The sequence below is a fragment of the Prionailurus bengalensis genome, chromosome A1 (assembly GCF_016509475.1).
Source record: "Prionailurus bengalensis isolate Pbe53 chromosome A1, Fcat_Pben_1.1_paternal_pri, whole genome shotgun sequence".
Classification (NCBI taxonomy): domain Eukaryota; kingdom Metazoa; phylum Chordata; class Mammalia; order Carnivora; family Felidae; genus Prionailurus; species Prionailurus bengalensis.
Window position 1 is genome coordinate 7,769,359 of NC_057343.1, and position 26,285 is coordinate 7,795,643.

The 26,285-nt window shown below is 36.9% G+C and overlaps 1 protein-coding gene across 5 annotated transcripts in view; it reads left to right on the forward strand.

The window, feature by feature from the left end:
* Positions 1-26,285, forward strand: part of PAN3 (poly(A) specific ribonuclease subunit PAN3) — a 133,810-nt gene that overhangs the window by 41,269 nt on the left and 66,256 nt on the right. For all 5 annotated transcript variants that reach the window (XM_043575939.1, XM_043575925.1, XM_043575932.1 and 2 more), the window contains one exon: positions 18,162-18,309. In XM_043575939.1, the coding sequence (XP_043431874.1) occupies positions 18,162-18,309 (148 nt within the window). The remainder of the gene's footprint in view (positions 1-18,161; positions 18,310-26,285) is intronic.

Genomic DNA, 26,285 nt, shown 5'->3' on the forward strand with positions numbered 1-26,285 from the left:
GCAAATTTGGCATGTCTAAAACTCGGTGCATTTTTCTCTTCCCCGAATCTACGGATCCTTTTGTGGTTCTTTTTTTTTTTAATTTTTATTTTGTTTCAGTATATGAAATTTATTGTCAAATTGGTTTCCATACAACACCCAGTGTTCATTCCAAAAGATGCCCTCCTCAATATGTGGTTTTTCTTTAGTAAATGACTTCCTCATCTTCCCAGTCACTGAGGCAACATGTGTTGACTTCTTCCCCGTCATCTCTCACATTCTGCCATTTGGTATAAGAAGGGAACTACTGAAGTTTGGCTATCCGTTAATTGACAGATAATACATTGGACAATGTATTTGCCATCATATTAAGGCTGCTCTACAGTAATGACATATCATCCCCAATTGACAAATAATGGAAGTTGCAATTTAGAAAAACCTTACTTTTTTTTTAAAAGGTTTTATTATTATTATTTTTTAAGTAATCTCTACACCCAACATGAGGCTCAAACTCACAACCCAGAGACCAAGAGTCACACACTCTACCAACTGAGCCAGCCAGGCACCCCCCAAAATTTTGTTGTTAATAAGTGATAGAGCTAGGATTCCTAGCTCAAGTCTATTTAATTGTAAATTTGAGATTTTTCTACTATGTTGTCTGCCTGTAGTCTGTATTCTTTAAAATCCTACAGTATCTTCTTCTTTCCTTTTTTAACACTACTGACATAGTTTATATAAACCCTAAGTGTATCTTCTGAATAATTTTTCTCAAATCCCTTCAGGATCTGTTCTACTTATCTAGGGCTATCTCTCTTTAACCATCCACACTTCCTAAATTCTAATCATTTTGAATCTTTCATACCTCATATAACATGAAATATGTTGTCACTTCTCTGTATCTTTGTATTTTGTGCTATTATTAACCGAATCTGAAAAACAAACAAAAAATCTTTCCTCTTTTTCCCTTCAAGAGTTAACTCAAATACTACCTTCTCTGTGAATGCTTGCTTAAACACCTCAAAGAAATTTTTTTTTTTTTTTTTTTTTTTTACTGTTTCTATGATACTTGGTGTTAAGACTTATCTCATTTTGTTTTATATTAAGTTTCTCTATCTGTTTGCCTTTTCTCACTGGACTGTAAATATTTTGAGTCTGAGCATGTATTTGCTACTATTTTTGTACCACTAATGTATTTTGTCTCAAAATGTTACTGTTTAATTTCCTTTTATTAGGCAACGTATGCGGTTTTGTGGTATTCTAATACTTTTATATCTTTAAAAAATTTGATCATGGGTTTTCTGGGCTATATGGCCACCATGTTTTACTTTAATGATCACAACCGATTTAGAACAGAGGATGGTGATTTCTTTTGAAATGTTAGAGGATCTTCTATTTATTTTATTTTATTTTATTTTTGTAATTTTTAAAAAAATGTTTATTTATTTTTGAGAGAGACAGAGACAGAATACGAGTGGGTTGGGGCAGAGAGAGAGGGAGGCACAGAATCCGAAGCTGGCTCCAGGCTCTGAGCTGTCTGCACAGAGCCCGACGCGGGGCTCGGACTCACGGACCACGAGATCACAAAGCGTCCACAAAGCGTCCACAAAGTCCACAAAGCGTCCACAAAGTCGGACGCTCAACCGACGGAGCCACCCGGGCGCCCCGAGGATCTTCTATTTTTTTGAAACGCAAAAGTTTAACATTGTCCAAGTATTCTTGATACTTTTCTATCTCCTGAGCCTGGCAGTAGTCTTAATTACTTCTTGACACTGTTGTGAAGTTACAGGGCTTCTCCATGTTGTACTTTGCTCACCATCTTTGCCTGGACACCAAGCAGATGGCGGATGGAAGGTTACTGGAGACTCCACACCAGGAGTACTTTATTTTACCTGAGTGTGAATTCTCTTTTATCTTTTCTTAGCTTTTGCCTGCGATGATTACCCATTTCTCTGTCTGACAAAAGGTGTATGTGAATTTCAAATTTTTTTCTTAGAACAGTGATTCTCTAGTTCAGATACTGTTGTTTAGGATTGAAATATTCTGTCACCTACCTTACAGAATTATGAGGATTCAAATTTCCAAGCCCATGGTGGATATTAAATAAATTTCCATATCTACAGTTGCACCTTATCGCTTCTAAACTTTGTCTTTGTTTATATTTATTTAGGGTGCTGTCAGTTATATTCAGATGTGTGTGGCTCCGTGTGTGTGTGTGTGTGTGTGTGTGTGTGTAATGAGGCAGTGACATTAATTGTCTTTTAGAGGCTCACATTTTAACTAATACTCTTGAATATTTTTAAAAATTAGTTTAAAACTGCTTTTTTTTTGGAAGGGATAACAGTGTGCTCCCATCTTTCCCATAAGAATGAGGTGTCAGGGCTCCTGGGTGGCTCAGTCCATTGAGCATCTGACTTCTGCTTGGGTCATGATCTCGTGGTTCGTGAGTTTGAACCCCACATCGGGTTCGCTGCTGTCAGCGTGGAGCTCACTTCTGATCCTCTGCCCCCCTTTCTCTTTGCCCCTCCCCTGCTTGTGCTCGCTCTCATTCAAAAATAAACAAACATTGGGGCGCCTGGGTGGCGCAGTCGGTTGAGCGTCCGACTTCAGCCAGGTCACGATCTCGCGGTCCGGGAGTTCGAGCCCCGCGTCAGGCTCTGGGCTGATGGCTCGGAGCCTGGAGCCTGTTTCCGATTCTGTGTCTCCCTCTCTCTCTGCCCCTCCCCCGTTCATGCTCTGTCTGTCTCTGTCCCAAAAATAAATAAAAACGTTGAAGAAAAAAAAAAATTAAAAAAAAAAATAAACAAACATTAAAAACAAAAGAATTAGGGGTCAACTTGAATAAAAGAAGGGGAAGTGCATGATTTTGTAAACTTCTGAAGGTGTTACTGGTTAAGATTTACTTAAAAGTAATGACATGTTAAATAAAATCATATTCGTTTTGTCTCAATATGTTTCATAAATTATTAGTGTTACTGTTGTTTTAGCTTACCCCCGAAGTGATATAAATGGATGAGAACGGTTGGACTGTTGGGCGTATTAGGGAGATTCATACTTGTCAACATCACTTTTGATGGCATTTGCCCCCCTTGTGGTCTGATTAAATGGCATTTCTTGTAAGAAGTATTTAAGTAGAAGAATGCTCACATTAAAATCTTTTGGCCCACAAATCCTCCTGTGAATTCTAGTTGCTTGTTACTGGTGCTTTTAAGATCCCAGAGAGGTTTTGGAAACTCACTGGATATACTTCAATCTTTAGTTTCTTGCTGAGTTTTAGTGTTATTTCAGGTGATTTCCAGACTTGAGGCCCTAGGAGATGGAATCGTTTGGGCTTTAGATGGAATGGGTTGGAATTTTATGAGGTTGGGGCTTAAACCTGTCTCTCCTCAGTACTTTGAAGAGTTCTAGAACTGTGGTGCAGCTCAAATGGCATTAGTATGTGCATACTGCTTTCTGACCTCAGATCTACTTCTTTTCTCTTATCTTATAGCTGCCATTCCAAACCCTTAACATCTGCTCACACCTACTCACCGCTTCTCTGTTACTTTGAGTAAGTGACTTGGGTTGTTCAGAGGAGGGAAAAAGAGAGAATGAATTGTCTCGTGTGGCAGCTTTTGACCTGTATATGGCATTTGCATTCGTACCCTTCCTGTTTTTCTTCCTGTGTCAGACAGACAGGTGTTCTTCTATTATATGCTTCAGAGCCTATCTTTATTCCCTCTAACAATGTATTCTATTATTTATCCCTTTTCAGTTGTAGTCAGTCTCTCCCTCGACAGTGATTTCTTCCTGATAGTTTGTGAACATGCCATGTTTAAGTTTCTTTTCTCTGAGACCCCAAGGGTAAGGGTTCTAGGGTCAACATGTTTGAGAAACTGCAAAACAGTTTGAGAAACTGCAAAACAATTTGAGAAATGCTTCCTGCTTATTGTTGCTACTTTTTTTTTTAACTGTTAATTCATCCCTCAATCCCCAGTGTTTTGCTGTTCACTTTCATGACTCTGTTGAAACTCTTTTTGATAAGGTTACCAGAAGTATCAGTTCTTGCTTGATCTCTCTCTGCTCCATTTGACATTGTTGACCATTCCTCTTTCTTTGAAACTTTTGTTCTCTTAGCTCTTCGACTGTTCTTTCATAGTCTCTCTTGAGGACCTCTTGTCTGTGGTCCTGGCCTCAGGAACTCTCCTAAGCTCTTGTCCTTGACTCTCTTTTCATTTACCTCACACAGCACCCCTTGGGGATCTCAGCACATTTTCATGACTTCAGCTACTCCCTACTCATAGTATATATTTTTTTATCCTCTCTGTCCTCTACACTCACTGTAAGTACTAGCTTCTTCAGAACATCTTCATCTATACGGCATAAGACTATGGAAATTCGTTATGTCTAAAATGAATATCACATCTTTTCCTTTAAACCTGTTCACACACATCTGGACACACTCATTCACAACTCTGTGCTGTCTTGGTTATTGATGTCACCCAGTTGTCTAACTTACGAGTTTTCTTGCCTCTTCCATCTTCCTTATCTGTCATATCATTTGGCCAACAAGGGTTCGTTGATTGGGCTACTTTGAAATTGTCTAGACACTTTTTTTTTTAAGTTTATTTGTTTTGAGAGAGAGAGAGAGAGAGAGAGAGAGAGAATATGAATGAATGAATGAATGAATGAATGAATGAATATGAATCCCAAGCAGGTGCTGTTGGTATGGAGCTCAACGTGGGGCTCAATCCCATGAACCGTGAGATCATGACCTGAGCCAAAATTCAAGAGTCAGATGCCCAACTGACTTGCCACTAACTCAGGAAATTGCCTGAAATTGTCTTCACTTTTAACATCACTGAGTTATAATTTAGGTCCACCTTCATTTCTTACCTGGACACTTACTATTATAGATTAACATTATCTGCTTTCCTGCTTCTGGTCTTAACTTTCAAACCACTGCCTAACTGATTATTTGATCTTGTTTCTTATCTTTGTCATCTGTTTTTTGTCATTAGAATAAAATCCAGATCTTTCAGGAATGTATCCAAGCTGTACCTATTGCTTTCTCTCCTGATTACTGCTGTAGACCTACTCAACTATTGAATACCATGCTCTTTCTGCCTCTGCCTTAGAACATTGTCTTTGAACATTGCTTTGATTGCTGTGTCTTTTTCTCTGTCTTGACTCTGCAAACATGTCTTTTAGGATTCATTTCAAGCATATCATCTTTTGACCTAATTAGTCAGCATGAAGCATTTGTTCACTTTTCCCTAGCACTTACATCGTTCTAATTAAAGGATGTATAACCTGTCCTAAAGGCACACTGTAGATGCTTCTACTTAATATTGATATGTGGATGTTCTGAACGTCTGGGATTGTGGAGTTGGGTTCAGTGTACATTCTGTACCTGTGAAATGCCAGTCTGTGAGCTTCTAGACCATAGTGCCTGTGTTTTCTATGTTTTTCTTCTCCACAGTGCCTAGCACATTGCGTAACACTGTATCTTCTATGTATTAGCTGTTGAAATAATTGAGTGGATGAACCTGGATTAGTGATTGGTGATTCATAGTATTTGGCCTGATGTTAGTCCTGAAATTTAATGCTTTGTGCATTGTCTTAAGTTTTTTTGGTAGGGTTTCATGACAAAAAATATCATTATAGAAAAATGTTTGAAAAATCTTAATAAATGTTGAATCTGGTGATTGAGTATGGCAGAGTTCTTGGTTAGAGAAAATGCCTCTAAGTGAATTTCTCTTACTATATAATGTGGCAAATAAGTTTTAGTATTATATATGTATGGATAGAAGCTGTACATAGATACAGAAAACAGTTATAGCTATATAGTAATTCTTGACTCTATGGAATGCTGTGATGGACTCTATGGAATGCTGTGATGGTCATTAACTGACCTGAATAGGTCTTTTTCTCTTGTTAGGGAGTGATTTTTTTGTTTTTAAGCTATCTTGAGATGATTGACACATAAATGAGAGTACTACTGAGAATGAGCTAGGTAATAACGCCTCTGTGACCATTAATGATCACTACTACTGGGGGACTTTGACATACAACAAATAGGTTTCAAGGGGAAGAGGAGCGAGCGGTTCATCTGTTTTTGTTTGAAAATGTCTTCTATCCACCGTACACCGATTTTGCTTTTTTGTGCACATTGATTCTGTTGGTATCAATTGAAATACCGCATACCGTGTGAATGCTTGTGTATCGTCATGCCGTTTGGTGGCGATGATAACTCTAAGCAAAGGGAACTGTGTAAGTGGCTTTATGATGAATAAATCTTAAACTTTTCTGTAACTTTTTTGTAAAACATATAAACTTACGGGAAAAAAAATCAGATACCATAGGGAAATACAAAGAAGGAAGCCAAAATGTCTCCACTTTCCTCACCCTCCGGAGATAAGAGCTCCCTTAACATTTTAGTGAACACGTTTACCATCCTTTGTATGCCTGTGCACACGCACATGTACACGCCTTCCTGTATGCCTGTGCACATGCACACGTACATGTCTTCCTTCATTCCCCTTCCTCTGAGACAGAAGCACACCATTTTACAGAAATAGTTACTTAGTATAATTGCTGATTTGTAGCCTGATTTGTATTTTATTTTTACTCTGTGGGCCTGTTTCCATGGCAAATAAAAATAAATCAATTCGCATGATTTTTATGGCGACATGCTATTGTAGGTACCAAATTCCACATAACTGAATGCCTACCGATAGATATTTTAGTTACTTCCTTTTTAAAAAACAATCATAAATTGAAAAATTACATGCAAAACTTAAGTGTACAAAAATTATGTGCCCATACTTGATTTTCTCCTTAGCTTTAGTTCCTAGGTTTCAGAGTACTAAGGCATGCTTATTTTTCATTTTGATATATTGTCAAACTATTCTCAAGGATAGTGTTTAGGTTGGGGCGCCTGGGTGGCTCAGTCGGTTGAGCGTCCGACTTCGGCTCTGGTCATGATTTTATGGTAGTGAGTTTGAGCCTGCGTCGGGCTCTGTACTGACAGCTCGGAGCCTGAAGCCTGCTTCAGATTCTTTGTCTCCCTCTCTTTCTGTCTCTGCCCCTTCCCCACTGGCTTGCTCGCTCTCTCTGTCTCTCTGTCTCTCTCTCAAAAATAAATAAACATTAAAAAAAATTTTTTTTTAATAATAAAAAAAAAAGAATAGTGTTTAGGGTATTACCTGTTTATGATGCACTTTGTGAAGGATAAACTAATGAGTATCTTTGAAAATTTACATTCCCATTGTTTCAAGATGTATATAATTACTTTTGCTGAGCTTCTGAAACGTTTTATTAAACTCTATCTTAGTACAATCCTTATTACTAATTGATTTCCATTTGGTAGGTTCTGATGTACTGATGTTACTTCACTCTAAAGATAGTCAAAATATAAATAGGAGAACTTCTGTTTATCTATTTATTAAAAAAATTTTTTTTTGAGAACTTCTGTTTAAAACAACACTGGAGTACATCTCTTGGAAGCATTAGTAATCAACTTTCTTCCACAGTTTTCACCAATTTGATTCTGATTTATTTAGAAAATCATATTTCCTCTATTGGGATGTTTACCAGTTTGCTTCAGAAAAATTTGAAATTGAGATACTAGACTAATTTCACAATGGTAGTAATATTTTAGATGTTAATTGTTAACTTATAGGATGAAACCTTGCTGGTCTTGAGAAGGTCAGCTGAAATTAAGTATATTTTGATAATAAATATAAATGTAAATATAAATTGACCATATTTGGATGTGCTTGAAATAAGGGGAAATAACAACCCATTAAATTAAAAAAAAAAGTCTTACAGAAATGTGAACTTGGAGGCTCTAGTTAGCTATTTGACTTCTCCTTTCCACCTCCCCCCCCCCCCCCTTCCTCTTTATCCTGTTTGACTTATGAACACTGAAGACTGGTAAAAATAGCTCTGAATAGGGCTTTTCTTTGTGCCCGTGGGTCTTATCTTTTTATGCCTTTTTACATACAATTTATCAAGGCAAAATACTTGCTAATTCCTGCCTTTCTCCCTCATTATCAGCGTCCCTTCTTTTACCATTCCAAGTAATTCACCTTTGCCAGGGAAACCACACCCCTTGGGCATAAATCTTTGGAATTAGTCCCAACTAGGTTCTTTTGTTAAGTCCAAATAGGGAACAATAATAGTGAAGATGGGAGATTGGAGTAGGTTTTAGAAAAAGTAGATAAGGCTAAGATTAACATCAACTTTTTATCTCTTGTTTGTTTTTTTTTAATTGACTTAATTATGTCAAGAACAGTGGAGACTTGACCTGTTCACTCTAAATGGATTTCATCAGTAAACACATTAAGCAAAACTTCCCTTCTCTTCCTTTCTTCCTGCTTTCCCTTCCTCTTTTTCCTACTCTTCTTCCTTTTCTTTTTCTCTGCTTTTCTCTTTTATTCTCTTTTATCCTGGCTGAAAAGTAAAAGATGGATTAGAGGTGAGCAAGACTGGAGTTTAGTTGGTCAATAGGGATGATGTTGCAGTAAACCTGAGAAGAGATGACAGTGGTGTAGAGGAGGGCACTGATGGTGACACGGGTAGAAATAGTTGAATTTGAGAAATATTTAGAATGTAGAATAGATGTCATGATTTGATGCTTCAGAAATATCTACAGTATCAAAAGGATAGGTGTGGCATAATTTATCTGTTTGGGAAAGAAATGATACAGACAGCGCAGCAAAACTTGAAAACCAAGTTAATAGGGCATCTTGGTCCTAGGCTGTCACCATCTAGAGCTGTGAGAACTTAAATTTCTATTGTTTAAGCCACTCATGTATGGTATTTTGTTATGACTCTAGCAGACTAAGATAGTTGGTGATAAGTTAAACACCTGTATTATAAAACCTAAGGCAACCACTATAAGAACAGAGAATTACAGCTAATAAGTGGAGAGAAGCAATAAAATGAAAACTCAAAAGTCGGTTAATCCCAAAAGAAGGCAGAAAAAAGAAAAGGGGAACAAAGAACAAATAGAACAAATTAAAAAAGCGGTAGCAAGATGGTAGATAGGTTTAATAATCACATTAAATGTAAATAGCCTAAATGTCCCAAGAAGAAGGCAGAGATTTTCAGGTTGGATTTAAAAAAACAAGATCTGACTATTTGAAGCTGACAAAAAACCTACTTTAGACTTAAAGACAAACATATGTTTAAAATTATACCATGCACTAGTCAGGAAAGACTAATGTGCATGTTTATTACTAGTATTATATCCATGTATATTGTACACTATAACAGGTAGTACAATTATAATTACAACAGTAATTATAGTAATAGTAATGTACAACTACACATTAGTGTATACATACTATATAGAGTATAGTAATACAGTTGGCCCTTGAACTACATGGGGGTTGGGGTAATAACCCTCCATGCATTTGAAAATCCATGTGTAACTTTTGACTCCCCCAAAGTGTAATGACTAGTAGCTTAGTGTTGACTGGAAGCCATACCGATAACATAAACATTTGTATGGTATATGTATGATATACTATATCCTTACAGTAAAGTAAGCTTGAGGAAAGAAAATAATAAAATCATAAGAGAAAACACATTTTACAGGTCCTGTATCAAAAAAATCTATGTGTAAGTGGACCTGCACAGTTCAAACCTATGTTGTTCAAGAGTCAGCTGTATATATAGTATAGTGATGTATGGGGTACATATAATATAGCTGGGATAGCTATACTCCTATCAGACAAAGTAGATTTCAGAGCCGAGAATATTATCAGGAACAAAGAGAGTTGTTAGATAAAGGGACAGTTCATTAAGAGCATGGATGTAGCACTCTTAAATGTTTATGTACCTAATAAAAGAGGGTTAAAATATGAGACCAAGACTAATAGAGTTGAAAGGAGAAGTAGACAAACAGTGATAGCGATTTCAGTACTCTGAGTATTAGAAGAAAGACAAAATCAGTAAGGATATGGGAGATTTCAGTAGCTCTGTCAGTTTGACGTTTATGGAACACTCTGCCCACAAACAGCCAAATACATACTCTTCTTAAGTGCACGTAGAACATTGACTAAGACCAATTCTGGGTCACGGAATGAGTCTCAATAAGTTTAAAAGGATTCAGGTCATACAAATGTGTTCTCTGACCACAGTGGCATTAAAATAGAGATCAGTAACAAAGATTTTTGGAGAATCTTTAAGTATTTGGAAACTGAAGAGCACACTTCTAAATTATTCATGGGGCAAAGAAGAAATAGGGGAAGCAGAAAGTTCAGTATAACTTTGTAATAGCACAACTGCTTTGTAACTTTCATTTTGAAGTGAATGACAATGAAGCCATGTTAAAAGTTGTGGGATGCTGCTAACACACTAATGAGGTAGATTTTAGCATTAAATGCCTAGAGTAGACAAGAAAAGTTCCTAGGTCAATGACTTCAGCTTCTACTCTAAGAAACTAGAGAAAGAAGAACCAATTCAGCCCAAATTGGTCTCCCTAAAAGGTAAGTTCATGTCCTAATCCCTGCCTGGAACTTGTGAATTCTACTTGATTTAGAAGAAGAGTCTTTTACAGGTATAATTAAGTTAAGGATTTGGTGATACCATCTTGAATTATTTAAGTGGGCCCTGAACAATGGCAGGTCCGTCCTGGTTAAGACGAGGCAGAGGGAGATTGCACACAGGAGAAGGGGATGTGAGGACCGGGGCAGAAACAGGTGATGTGGTAAAGCCAAGGAATGCCAAAGAGTGCCGGCAGTTGCCAGAAGCTAGGAGAGAAGCATGGAATGGATTCTGCTCCAGTGCATCTGGAGGGGAGCACCGGCAACTTCCTTTTAAACTTCTGGCTTCCAAAAAGTGGAAGAAAATACATTTCTGGGGTTTTAAGCCATCAAGTTTGTGGTAATTTGTTACGGTAGCCGCAGGAAACTGGTACATATGCACTAGCAACAAATAATATAAAGTGAAAGTTTCAAAATTATGTAATTTATGATAGTGCCAGAAATACAAAATGTGGTTTGATCTGACAGAAAGTCTGAGGAACTGTACGTTAAAAACTTTGAAACTTTCCTGAGAGGAATTAAAGAAGACCTAAATAAAAGGAGACGTATAACATGTTCATGGATCTGAAGACTCATTATTGTTAAGATGCAAGATGTTGATTCTTACCAAACTGATCTACAGATTCAGTATACTGTCAATTAGAATTCAGCAGGGTATTTAATTTTTTTTAACGTTTATTCATTTTTTTTGAGAGACAGAGACAGAGCCTGAGTGGGGGAGGGGCAGAGAGAGAGGAAGACACAGAATCCCAAGCAAGATCCAGGTTTCAAGCTGGTAGCACAGAGCCCGATGCTGGGCTCAGGCTCACAAACTGTGAGACTGTGACCTGAGCCTAAGTCGGATGCTCGACTGAGCCACCCAGGCACCCCTCGGCAGGCTATGTAATAGTAATTGATAAGTTCAGCCTAATACTTTTGTAAACATTCAAAGAACCAATCCAAACTAAAAAAGAAAAAAAAAAGGCAAAAAGATGCAAGATGTACACTATCCGACTTCAAGAATTACTGTAAAGCTGTAGTCATCAAGATGATGTGCTTTTGACATGAAGATAGATGGGCATCAGTGGAGCACAATCAAGTCCAGAAATTAACTTGCTAATAAACAGTTGATTTTCAACAAAGTAGCAAAGGCTATTGAGCGGAGGAAGAAGAGTCTCTTTAGCAAACAGCGCTAGAATAATTGAGTGTGTGCAAAAATATTAGACTCCTACCTCACGCTTCATAGAAGTTGACTCAGTGAATCTTAGACCTAAATGTAAAACATGAAATCCTAAAACAGAAGAAAACAGAATATTTGTAACTTTGGTGGGTTAGGCAGGTATTTCTTAGGTGTAACGACTTCGTCAACATTTAAGAACCACAGTTCTTTGAAAGCTGCTGTTAAGAGAATGAAAAGACAGATCATAGACCTGGAGAAAATATTTGTATAACATGTAGACCAAGGCTTTCTATCCAGAACTGTCAAATTCCACAACAGAAAACAAAAAATCAATAAAAATGGTCAAAAAGTGTGAACAGACATTTTACAGTAGAAGATACAGAATGGCCATTAAGTAAGTCATTGGGGAATGCAAATTAAAACCACAATGAGATACACCTATTAAAATGTCTAAAATATAAAAATCTGACCAAAGCTCATGTTCACGAGTATGTAGAGCACCTTGATCTTTCCACAAAGTGCTGGTGGATATATTAAGATAGTAGCACTACTTTGTAAAACAGCTTACCAATTAAAATTTTTTTTAATGTTTGTTTATTTTTGAGAGAGAGAGACAGAGAGCGAGCAAGGGAAGGGCAAAGAGAGGGAGTCAGAATCTGAAGCAGGCTCCAGTCCCTGTGCTGTCAGCACAGAGCCTGATGCGGGGCTCGAACCCACAGACCGCAAGATCATGACCTGAGCTGAAGTCGGTCGCTTAACGAACTGAGCCACCCAGGTGCCCAATAGCATACCGATTTGATTTTCTTTTTCTTTTTTTTCAACGTTTATTTATTTTTGGGACAGAGAGAGACAGAGCATGAACGGGGGAGGGCAGAGACAGAGGGAGACACAGAATCGGAAACAGGCTCCAGGCTCCGAGCCATCAGCCCAGAGCCCGACGCGGGGCTCGAACTCACGGACCGCGAGATGGTGACCTGGCTGAAGTCGGACGCTTAACCGACTGCGCCACCCAGGCGCCCCCATACCAATTTTCTAAAAAGGTTATATATACACATACTGAGTGTCCAAGCCATTCACTAATGGGCACTTTCCCAAGAGTAATGAAATAGGTCTACACAACGACTTGTACCTGAGCGTTCTCTTTGCAGCTTTGTTTTTAATAGCCCCAAACTGGAAACCACCTTTGTCCATTGGATGAAAGGATAAACAAATTGTGGTGTATGGATATTATGAAATATTAGCAGTAAAAAAGGAATGAAATATTGGTGGAGTCAGTCACATGGATGAATCTTTTTTTTAATTTTTTTTTTTTAACATTATTTATTTTTGAGACAGAGAGAGACAGAGCATGAACGGGGGAGGGGCAGAGAGAGAGGGAGACACAGAATCGGAAACAGGCTCCAGGCTCCGAGCCATCAGCCCAGAGCCTGATGCGGGGCTTGAACTCACGGACCGCGAGATCGTGACCTGAGCTGAAGTCGGACGCTCAACCGACTGAGCCACCCAGGCGCCCCCACATGGATGAATCTTAATGTTGCCAAGTGAAAGAAGCTCGCAAAAAACCCTGCATGTATATGTATAAGATTCATTCATATTAAATTCTAGAAAAGGTAGATTAATCTATAGTGACAGAAAGCTGATCTGTGGTTGCCTCGAGACCAAAGTAGGGGAGTAGAGAGGAATGGGAGGGAGGAATTCAAACGAAGTTTGTGGCAACATTTGGGCATCATGGATATGTTCATTATCTTGATTTGGGTAATTGTTTCCTGGTTTCTGCCTATGACCAGAGTTGCAAAGAGGTTATATTTTAAATATGTGCAGTTTAGGGGCACCTGGGTGGCTCAGTCGGTCGGTTAAGTGTCCTGACTCTTGATTTTGGCTCAGGTTGTGATCTCACATCGCTTGTTAACAGTGCATAGCCTGCCTGGGATTCTCTCCTCTGTTTCTGTCTGTCTCTGTCTCTGTCTCTCTCTCTGCCCTGCCCCACTTGTGCGTGCTTGTCTCTCAAAATAAATAAACTTAAGAAAATATGCACTGTGTTTATATGTCAGTTATATCTAAATAAAACTGTTAAGAAAAAGCAGGTCATGTTTCGTTCAGAAAGTAGAAAGATTACTGATAAAAACTTAGGCCATTAGACAAGTAAAGCAAATTGCGTTCATTATAAGGAATGTATCATGGAAGGTATTTTATGGGTTTTTATGGGTTTATTATGTAATTTTTAAAAATCCAACCAATATTCAGGAACACTAGTGGTTTCTTATCATACATCATACCACCTTAGGGTAACTTTCTTACAGACCTTTTTGACATATTTGCAATGAAACAGTACGTAAGAGTTTGTGTTCTATTTTCATTTAATAGAATCTTCCTGTTTTTCTACCACATTTTAAAAACCTATTTTAATGGTGGCACTTTTCATTTTGTTTTGCACTATTTATTAAATGAGTCCCTTAATTTATGGGACTGCTTTATTGTGGTCTTAAGTAAGTGTTCTGTTTATAGTGGAGTCCAGCAGAGTCTTAAAAATCTGAATTTTACTTTAAGAGTAGCAGTTTCCATGGAATCCTATAATAGTAGAAAAGCATAAAATTGTGTTGCACACGAATTAGCAATTGGGGCGCCTGGGTGGCTCAGTCGGTTAAGTGTCCAACTCTTGGTTTTGGCTTCAGGTCATGATCTCACCGTTCGTGGGTTCGGGCCCTGCCTCGGGTTCCATGCTGTCAGTGTGGAGCCTGCTTGGTATCCTCTCTCTCTACTCCTCCCCCTGTATGTGCTCTCTCTCTCAAAATAAATAAACTTAAAAAAACAAAAAACAAAAACCTGAGTTAGAAACCTCATCAGAAAATTACTTCATTTGTGAAAAACCCTGTAAGTTAAGGAAATACTCTATCATTTTGGTTGGGTGGGATGTCTACATTGAAATGTTAATTACTGTTTTATTTAAAATATAATAACAGGGCTGCCTGGGTGGCTCAGTTACGCCTCTTGATTTCTGCTCTGGTCATGATCTCAGGGTTTGTGAGTTTGAACCCTGTGTTGGGCTGTGCGCTAACAGAGGTGGGGAGTATGCTTGGGATTCGCTCTCTCCCTTTCTCTACCCCCCCCCCCCCCGAATTAAAAAAAAATTAAAAAATCTTTTAAAATAGTTACAACAGTGCTTTTGAAGCTAAAGGTTAGGACTCGATTTAGTCTATTTTTGTTTAGAGAATACAGGTAGGGATTACAGGTAAATATTGGGGGATGGTGTCAATTTATAAAAAGCACTTGGTTGTTTTTGGCATGAAAGTTGCAGTATAAATTTAAGTATATGAGAACCTAAAACTCCCATTTTTCTTGATAAATTCTCCCAAAGTCTTCCTTGACTAAAAAAAATTTTTTTTCAAGTGTGCATTTAGAGCTGTTTAAAGTTTGCTGAAAATCAGGGTTTAAAATATGAATAAAAATTAGAAATAAAATTATGAATATAATTATCTGTATATGAAAAAACAAAGTTGATACTACAGGAACATATTTGGATAGTTACACAAGGATTATGTAAATCCCAGAGCAGGAGTAATAAAACTTTTTATTCTCTTCAGTGTTGTTGAAGTTAGAAAATTTTTACAACCCAAGTCCTTGAGTCTCTAGATGCAACCTTCACCTCTTAAAGCTAAAAGAAACTGTTTATTTTCTGATGAACAGATATTTCATTTTAAGGTGATACTGGTTTTAGTTAACCAGTTTTGCCTTACTGTTGAGAAAATTATTTTTTTAAACATGTTCAAAGTGGGTTCCCGGGCTGTTTTGTCACTTTATAAAACCCATCTTTATCCCTTAACCCCCCCCAAATTAAAGCCATTTCAAGAATCTATCCTTTAAGGGTAGTTATTTTAAGTAATTTTATCATAAAAAGCATTCTCATTATTATTATAATTTTTAATTAATACTTGAAATATTTCTGATAGTTCTCTGATCTGGCTGTAAGAATGTACATTGTTTGTTAATAATAATAGCTCTATTCTCTTATTCCTAAATTTAGTGGGCTTTTTTGTGTTACACCTAAATCCTGTGTAATTGTTTTTTCTGCCATTTAAATCCGTTTACTTTTTCTCTAATCTCAAATACTCAGAGTTGAATAAAACCAACTCTCACCCCATCCACTCAAGGGATTGCCTTGCCATCTTAAATCAGGAAAGAGAAAGGAGGGAAGATCTTAGATTTTTCTCTTCACTTCTTAATTAAAATTCACTGTGAGGTACGTTTTTTTGCCACTGTGACTGTTGAATCTCTGAAGGTTGCAGTTTAGTGTGTAAACCTTCATAGTTAACATTAATTTAAATGATTTCTATTATAATAGATTTGGAGACTCTCTCATTTGTTATAATGGCATTTTATATATGATTTGTTTGGGAACGGTGGGATGATTATTTCCATCCTTTTCTCCTTTGTAAGAAATCCTTTCAAAGTCGGCTTTAAAATAATTTAAAATAAGTAATTGAATTTAAATTAATTTAGAGAAGCTCAGCTTTGAAATCAGGTAGTCTGTTATTCATAGTAAATATAAGGTCTAACTGACAGGGAAAATGAGTAGTATCTATTTCTCAGGAGTATGCCGCTAAAAGTTTTTGTATACACATGAAATTTTCTTTGTCGGAATTTGCTGTCTCTGAGTAATCTTGTAGTCCTGATGTCTCCATCTCTTTTAGGCACTCTGGACTCTTTTACCAAGATACACATTGCTTTTATTTTGACTCTTACCTTCTAAAATAGGTTTAAGATTAACTGAAACACATTGTTAGAGCTCTGAAGTGATCCTGTTAGTAGCCATGTGTTCCCTTGTAACTAGGGATTAGTGTATTAGTAAAATGCATGGACTTCTTTTCTACCCCAGAAATTAAGGAATTGATCATACTTTTAAAGAACATGCCACTATTTTCGAAAACTTTAGACTTTGGAAGTTTTAAAAAATAAAAATAAATATATAAAAGTGATAGAAGAGGAATTTTTTTTTCCCCTTTGGAAAATATATTTTGGATCAGGCCTGATTCCTCCTCCTCCTCCTCCTCCTCCTCCTCCTCCTCCTCCTCCTCCTCTTCCTCTTCTTCTTCTTCTTCCTTTTTTTTTTTTTCCTTCAGAATTTCATGTCTTAGATGTGGCAGTAAAAGAGGTTCATTCTTTAGTATGTTTTAATTAAACCCAGATTAACATTTTCTCTACATTTTATCACTTTAATGTTAGCTGGTATGTAACTGGTAAACTCTCATTTGTCTTAGAGTTTAAATTTAGGTCAGCCTATTGGCTGTAATCTTCCAAATCTAATCACTTGAACTCTAATTTATCAGGTTGAAGTGTCATTCCTGCTGAAAAGGGAAGTTGTTCTTGGGGTATACAGGAATTAGTCCGTCGTCTTATTTTCTGCCTTCTGTGGGAATGCATTTTTACATTCTAATGACCAGTTCTAAAAGATTTTTAAGTGATTAAATGCTTTGCATAATTGAATTCTCTAAGTAATTAAATTCATGATTCAGTGTGTTTTAAACTTAGTTTGTATGTACACATAAAATGTGGGCCGAAGTGTGAATTATACTAAATTATCTCCTTGGCTGACCCGTTTGAAAGCTGAATTCAAATGATATCATTAATGAGTCTTTATTATGCTTAGGCATTTAGAATTTAAAATGGTCACCATTTCAGAAAAATATTTTGGATATTCATTTGTTCTTCATGGACAAGATAGAGGCCATTTGTGAATTTGATGTACAGTCTCATAATGTTCCAGTAGTTGTTAAAGCCAAACGTACCATGCCATTGAATATCTAAACTGTTGCAGCATAGTACAACTGTGAAGAAAATTTTTTTTCCATGTGATCTCCCTGTAAAATATGCCTGTGATCTCACAGTAAAATACTTGAAATATAACAGAAGTTACATGTGATACTTGTAGGCATTGAAAGCATTGGAGCCTCTGGTACATTTTTCTTATATCTTGATTCTTCCCATATTTTCCTTGTTCTTAAATGTCTTTCTTGGCTGTACTCTCACTTAAATACATGGCACTGTATTATTGGGGAAATACCTTAAGTACTTATGAAAAAGAAAATGATTAATTCTGGAATAAAGGCACTTTTGACCTTTATCCTGGTAGAAGTGGTTTAAAGACATTAAACTTGAAACTTGTTGCTCAGTTTTGAGGTAGTCTCAACCTCCCACTTCTCTAAAATGTGTTAGGATAGTTTGGTATGATGGGTATCGGACAATCAAGGCAAATTTTACGTTTTCTGGGGTTAAAGTCTGCAACTGCAGTGATTAAAATCCTCAAATTTGATTAAAACGTTTCCTTCAAGAAATGTGATTATACCACCCCAAAATGTGGAACTTAGAAATGCTATAAGTCCTTTCAATAAAATCTTTTACTCAGTAAATAAAGCACTGTGGAATAATGCCTAGTAGATTCAATGTCTTTTTTGGGCTTAAAGTGTGTTAACTTACTATATTTGATTTTTAAATAGACACCAAATCCTACTGCAAGCGAGTTTATTCCTAAAGGAGGATCAACCTCCAGGCTGAGTAACGTGTCCCAGTCAAATATGTCTGCCTTCTCTCAAGTTTTCTCTCACCCGTCCCTGGGAAGTCCTGCTGCTGCTGGCTTAGCACCAGGTAAGTTGAGTGACTATTTCCAGTGAGTTCCAGAGAACATATCCATAAACACCATTTGCTATTAGTTCATCAGAACTGAAATTGTATACTTAAATGGTTCACATTTGGACACATTATGGGTTTTGTGTTGTCGGTTTTGGTACCATAGATCAAATTTGTAGTTGAAAATTTTAAAGCAAAATTTAAATATGAACAAAAATTATATATGAGCATGTGTAAAAGCACACAAATTTAAAGGGGAAAATGGTTTCTTATAAAAAAGATCTACTTGGACCGTAGTATTTCCCTATTTTTTAAAGTCAGTAATAATGCTGTTTCATTCAAAAGCTTCTGTAAAAACATCAGAAATAGAATATTCATATGTATATATGCTTCGAAGTCTTAATTTTATAGGAAATTTCTAAAAAATAATTCTGTATCATTCTAAATGTAAGTTTAGATGTATTGCCTTTCCAGTGTTTGATTATAAATCTATTGTAGTAGTTTTAAATTGGGTGAAGTATAAACAGTAGTAGGAAAGAAATGCATTAGGGGTCATCGAGGTAGAGAAAATCGTACTTTTCTTTTTTTTTCCACATTTACCCATAATGGCAGAAGAATCTGATTAAATGCATTTGTACACCAGGGGTCCTGAGGTGTAGTTCACAGTGACCCTTTGTGAACCATTTTGTTTGAAGTCCCCTCTTTCATTTTAAAAATTAATGCAACTTTTACACTCCATCACATTAACATTTACTTTAATATAACAATATGAAAAACTTCTTGGATAAATAACATCATCCCTCCCTACTCCTCTGTACCTTAATTAGGAAACCAAGGTATGGAGAACTATGTTGAATTTATATTAAGTGATAAAGTGGGTTATGTTGTGTTGATAAACTGTTTGAACTGCTCACACAGATTATGTTTCTAGAACCTATGCCGGATAATGACCCCTTAGCCTTGAATGTTTCAAAAAACAGAAACAAAATGAATTACGGATATACTAATGGAAGCCAAAAAGTCCACCTGGATCAGTCTGGAACTAGTTCTGCCTCCAGAGCTTAATCCAGTTAGTGAGATGGATCATTGGTTTTGATACCGCCATTGAAATCAAGGATCTTTTTGAGATGCACAATGAGAGAAGATGCTGATAATTCTATGGAACAGAGCGTATAAAGTATCGAGTGCACTTAGAGGCGGAATAACCTTGTGTTGCGAGGCTTTTATCCGAGCCCCCTTCTGCCACCTTTTTCTCTCTTGCTCTCTTTCTTCCTACTCCTCTCTCCCCTTCCCTTTCAACTCCCTCCCCCTCACCTGTCCCCTTACCTTTTCTTCTACTTTGGCTCTTTCTAGGTTCAGTTGAATTTGTAAACATTTTCCCTTCTTCCGTAGAGAGCAGTGTCACAGTTGAACATCCCTGGTAGCCTAAAAGTTTTACTTGTAAGTAATGTGCTATGATTTTTCTCCCATTGAGGTGTGTTCACATTGTTGACATGAACATAATCTACGTGTCAGCTGTACACGTAAACTTTCTTAAAGATTGTCCAGACTTCTGCGCAGTGTTTCATAAAGCACCCACGAGAATGGTGTCCGTATGCCAGTCAGAAAACACCGACTCCCTCAATGAAGTGCCAATTTATTTTGGCCTAACAACACATCTTCTCTTGTCTCAAAAGTAAATATTTTGTTCACACCTGTGATCAGACTAGTTCAAGCTTGCCATTAAAAAAAAAAAAAAAAATAGGCCTTTTAAATATTCAAAGAGTTAAAATGTCAGAGAAAATTTTAGATCTTGAAAGCTTTTAGTTAAAAATTTTATTAATGCTGTGGTACTTCTTCCGGCTCTTTAGTAGGTATTAACTTTTGTGTAGGTGGGCGTTTCATTGGTCTCAATTGGGTATCACAACCTAAATTTAAGATGAAATTAATTAATTTAAAATGTTAAATGAACTGGGAAACTATGTACTGTTCTATATAGCTCTAACATTAAAAAGGTCATTTTACTTCCTATTAATGAAAGTAATTCCTGTCTGGAACCATTGGAAATGGGTCAGTATATCATATTAAATGTGTTCCTGAATACCTCTTATTTAAAAATTATTTTTCATTCAAATGAAAATCAACTAACTAATAAGCTAAAGTATTTTCCACAAATACTGGAATGATGAGTGGTTTTGCATTTATTATTTCTTCATATTTTCTCCTTTTAGTTAATGGCTTAACACTTTCTGGAGATGAACAAAGAGAAAAAAATTACGTGTCCCTCCAGTGTCTTCCATCACTTCTTACCCACAAATGTTCTTTTTTTCAAGGCCTGGGAAAGGATTTTGGTATTTCCACTTTAAAATTATAGAACCAAAAAAGTGGTAGAGCTTATATATCTACCTTAGTGGTGATTTAATTTATCTCTGATGCTACTTGTCTACTGTAGATGTAATCTGTTAATAATTTTCAGTTTATAAAGTTTCATTTTCTCTTTTATTTCTAGTTTAGAAATGATTGCCCTTGAAAATATGTCAAGTTACTGTGTTTTCCCCTAAAAAACATGAACCCTTAAAAATTTTGGCACACAAATGTAAACTATAGCAATGTCATTTTCATCATAGGTGAAAAAAAATACATATTTAAATACATCTTTTGGCCCAAGATGTAAAAATGTTTGAACAAAATTAAGTAGGTAATTAGATTTGAATTTCTTCAAATTAGAAGGAATAAAAGCATGCCTGGAAACACAGTAGGTCTGGAGTGAAAAAGTTTCTTTGCTTTAAAATGTGTTTTCATCACTTTTAAAACCTGATTTGCATTTTGAAAAAGCTTTAATATACGAAGTAAAATTTTATACAAAAGTTATTTGAATTTATTCAGAACTAATTAGGTTTAAAGGGTAGTTACATTGCTAACAATGTACAGCACACATTAGGTTTCCATTGAATTGTACACGTAGCCATTTTATTCTCCTTTAAGAAATCGAGAATCTACAGGCTTAGCTGTTGTATGCACATTTAACCTAAGAACAGTAGCTAGCTACATTCTAAGTATCTTCTATGAATAGTTAAAGGAGTATTTGGGTTTAGGGCGCTCCACTTGGACTTCATTGTCTTTGAGAACCCTTACAGTTATATGCATATTTTTATTTCGAAACATGTATTTTTCTCTGGTCACAAGATGTATTATTTTTCTTCTGGGAGAAGCACAACCTTCTGAAAGTTGAGAGCCGCCGGCTTAACACACACTTAGCAAAATTTATTTCCAGACTGTATTTTAGTAAGAAGATTTCGAAAGTGACAGTTAAAGATCTATTTTTTTCCCAGTAGGTCTTGCTTTAGGTGAAGTTTTTGAATAGATCTTTAGAAATGAAAATATGACTGCACTAAGTGCATGAAATGATAGTTTATTTATTTTTTTTTTGTGTGCCATGAAAAATAATCTTGTCATGAGAGCTAATTGCTGACTCTTTTTGAATCAATTTTTCCTAAGAGTATATTTCTTGACTTGATAGTAGGCTGAGTAATCTAAATCTTGCTGCACTTCAAGTTTAATTGCCTCGGTATTAACTCCAGTCCATTTGAAAGTGATTTTAAGACAGGTACCAACAGGAGCATACGTTTCTGGGCAGTGTGCTGGTATATCTGGTGGTTTAATGCACAATTGGGAGTCCGGATTTGAGCATCTCTTGAGCCCCTTGATTGCAGGTGGACACTTGGGAGGGACAGAGGGAGTTCTTGAATTTGGAAATGCCATCAGCAGTTTATGAATGACGAAGAGAGCCGTACCTGACTTTCAGGATTTTCAAATAATTCATTTCTTTAAGATGAGAATGGTGCAGATTTTTGGACCATTAGCTATAGTTTATTGTGAATTATTATGGCAAATGTCAGCTGGTTGATTGGGGAGAAGCATTTAATTATTATACCAAACTTACCATTTTTAAATAATTGCATTTGTTATACATTATATTGTAGTATTATAGAAAAATCTCAAGAAAATAAGCTTTTAGATCTAGGTTTTTGAAATGAGGGTGCCAAAGTGATGGATAAAATTAGCTAGTTTTCTTTATTCTTCGGCTTGGTCAGTGTATGGGGGAAGAAGGTGACAGGAAAGGAAAAGGGGAAATTAACACATTTTCATCATTTATTAAAATACTAAACATCATATATATAATTTTATGTAAATATATCAAATGGTGCTTAAGCAAGAATAGTTGTTTTTGTAATGTCGAAAGGTTTGAGTAAGAAGATTTTTTCTTAAAGTTCTATGCTAAAAAATGATAAAGTTCTGTGATTCATGAGCTCTGTGGCATTTCATACCATACACGAACAAATGGAGGCTTAATTCATTTCATTTGCGTAGTAGTTGGTTTCTGGAACAGTCTGACACTGGTCATTGATCTAGGTGGAACTTTCTGGGGTTGATAGAATTGAGCCTTGTGCTGGTTTAGAGGTGACTTTCTTGACAGATTATCATCTAGCTTCTGCTTTGTCACTTAAAGTAGTAAGGAATTCATTGGCCAAGCAAGGTAGCTCAGGGTACATTTGAAAAGCTCGAATAAAAAAGAAAATGATGTCTGAACACTGAACTAAACTCTGTCTTCTCTTTTGTCCACTAGTCCTAGTTCTTTCTCTTTGTGTTTAATGGAGTAAGTCAAAATCTTTTCTACGTGATGGCCCTTTTAGGTATTTTCTTTTGGGGACGAGTTGTATGTGTGTGTGTGTCCATATAACTGATCAGTTTGTATGACTGAAAAACAAGAGAGAGGACAAGCTGGGGTATATTATTAAAACTAACAAATTGTATAGGTCAGAAGTTACGAACTCTTCTAAGTCCTTGTGGCTGGAACACTACTGTGGATAAAGTTAAATCCACAGATATGTGTGCTCAGTTAGCTGTATCACTACTCTGATACCCAGCTAAGAAGTGTGTGTACCTTTGGGAAAATAGGAAACTCTGCTAATAGGTTGAAACTCTGGTCTTGCCAGTGGCGAATACCTAAGTTCACATTTAAAATTTTGCTGTGTATCTTAGGCTCTACATTGAAATCTCTGAAGGCATTAAAAACTTCATACTCTATCATTTTAGACTATTTTATGTTGTATTCAATGGTATAATTACTGAAAATAAAATTATAAAAAATATGTATGTAATTCTTAAACATCACCGTGGTTTTTATAGGATGTTACTCTGAGTAGGTTTTCCTATAATTATTTTCCAGAAGTCTACTATTAAATGGATTCTGTGGGTCAGTCAAGTAATCTACCGTGGTTTTATTTTGATATTTCAGTCTGAACTGGTTTCTCTGGATTATTTTTATACTTAATAACAACAGAGGTAGTTTGGCATGAAACTATTCTTCTAATTTGTAAAAATATCAATCTGGATTTCCTAAGCATATTACAGATTCCTTAAGAAGGGCCATGTCATTTCTTACCTAGCACAAATTTAGGCATATAGATAGTGCCTAGGAGGTGCTTACTCATTTAAGCTTCACTTTTGTCTTGAGAAGAAATGTTTTCATTGGTCAGTGTCTCTCAAATACAGTGAATTTTAATGATTTCGTAAACGTCTTTGAAAACTTCTTACAACTGCAAATGTTCGAGAGAATATGGATGCAAATGGTCCTGTGAGAACAGCAGTGTGCCTGTACAGTTTGACTGTATCAGAACTAGAGTCACTTTGTGTTTTGAGGTGCTAAAACCAGTGAAAATATTTATAAGTATTATTTTTATATTGCATGTTTTCCATTTTTTTGTAACGACTTTGTTTTTCAGGTATGTTCAGCAGAATCACTCAAAGCTTTCCAGGTTTTCTAATTGGGATTACTTTGTATATTAAAAAAAGAAATAAAAATATATAGTTAAGATCAGGGCTCTCTGAGGTTTTTGCGAAGAGGACCGTTTCATTGGCCTGTAATGTTGAGCTCGTCCTAGATGGAAACTGCTCTTTGTATGCATGTATAATGCTACAGATGGTGATGTCCCAGGGAAGATTACTAACAGTAGAACCGTAGAGCCATAACTGGGTTGGGAGTGCCTGCGGGCCTATATTCCCTTCCCAGTTGGGAATTTCAGGAAACTGAGGCGAGACCTTAATGGCGCAGAGGGGGATGTGGCTGCTGCAGCTGGCTTGGAGACCTGTCAGGTAAGGTTTAATAGCTACCAGTAGACGTTCTACTGGTTGGGGAATCCCTGCTTAATATCTCCTGTTAGGTTTGAGAGTTCCTGTTGCGGACTTCCTGTTTAAATCTCATGTATTGGCTGACTTGTCCCTTACCTGTGGGGTAGGGGCTGGATGGGAGTGGGCCGGGGTTCCCTTCCATTGTAAGTTCAGTAATCTACAACTGCAGCGACGTCCCTGCTGCTCTTTGGCCGCTTTCCTTGGATCATGACTTGATTGCCCTTAGAACATGGTGCTAGTTACAGTAAAGTAGCTGTGTGGCTTTGGGCACACACCCTTTGATCCCAGTGTTTTAGCACCTTCATTTCTATGAGAAGGTAACTTTCGATGATTTTAAAAGTCTTTCTAGCGGAAAATTGTATTGTTTTGTGACACGTGGATCTACAGGAGATAGGTACACTAAAAGGAGTCAAAAATGAACACAGTGATGGGGCAGAGGTAGCAAAAGGAGAGAAGAGTTTGATTTCTGTACTAGACCTAACAGGGACTTTAAAAGGCATCGGACTTCCTTGACCTGGTCTGTGTACATGAAAATCCCACCAAGGCTGCGTTTGTATCGTAGGGGGAGATGAGGGGAGTTTTGTTTCAGTAGTGTAAGATTAGCATCTGGTGAATCAGGGTTTTGTAATGGTTCTGGATGAACTGAGAGAACATAGATTAGTTGAATGCCCAAGAACACTCCTGATTCCCAGCTGAATGTAGAAAGCTACAAGTCGGCCTCTCACCTCCCAACCATGTCCCTTTAATTCAAATGGGTCGAGAGCGCAGGATCATTTCTTCTTTAACCTTTTGGTTCAGCGGTGCTGGTAGGTACTCAGCGAGGGAGAGTGTGTGCGTGTGAATAAAATTACCGTGCCGTGTGTTATATGTCTAGTTAGGAGTAGTCCCCTAATACTACAGGAATGACTTGAATGGTTGCAGCCTCTTCTGTATCTTGAATTTTCCCTGATCCTTCTCTGCTTGACTAGTCAAATTCATATATGAAAGTCATCTATCTGTTTTCTTACTCTTCTCTGCCTTTCAGATGTACAGTCTGAGTAGAGCATGTGGGAAGGGGCCTAGAAAAGAGAGGAATTAAGAGATGTATCTGTTTTAAAACCCCAGTGCACATAGGCTTGTAAAGCCTCAACATAAATACTAGCAAACACTCAGATGTGGACTGCATGTTTATGGTGGTGATGTTTATTAGTTCCGGATTTTTTTAGTCACAAATCTCTTACACATTGATATGTCCGAAATGACATAGTTCCTCATGAGTTCATAAATATCTTCCTGTATTTTAGATGCGGTTCCCAGATTTTAGATTAGTATTCCTATAAGTAGTAACTAGTCGTTAACGCTCCCTTTGAGGGGTTTTTGACCTTAAAGAAAACAGTACAGATGAGTAGGATGCTAATACAATCATTGTCCCCCAAACTGCCCTCTAGGCTGTAGTTACTATGGATTGTAATCTTATTGCCCACTGTTAGTGGGGTGGTGGTAGGCTAACTGCTGAAACAAACATCCGAACCGTAAGGGCTTTATATGACCAATATTTATTTCTTGCTTTTGTGATAGTCCAGGCCAGATATTCAGGTCATCCGAGATGCTCTTTTCCACGTAGTCAGTCAGGGACCCAGATCAAGTGGTTTCTAGGCATCACTCTAGTCAGCTGGGAGAGGAGGAGCATCAGTGGGAAGTTGCAGGGACAAGCCTGGAAACTGTCTCGTGTCCTGTGATGACTGTCCACCCAAACAGGAGCTTCTGTGTTTCTAAGCAGTGCGGTTACGTTCGCCAGCCTTTGGATGTAAAATTTTAACAGTTGATCCTGATTGTCTCCTGCG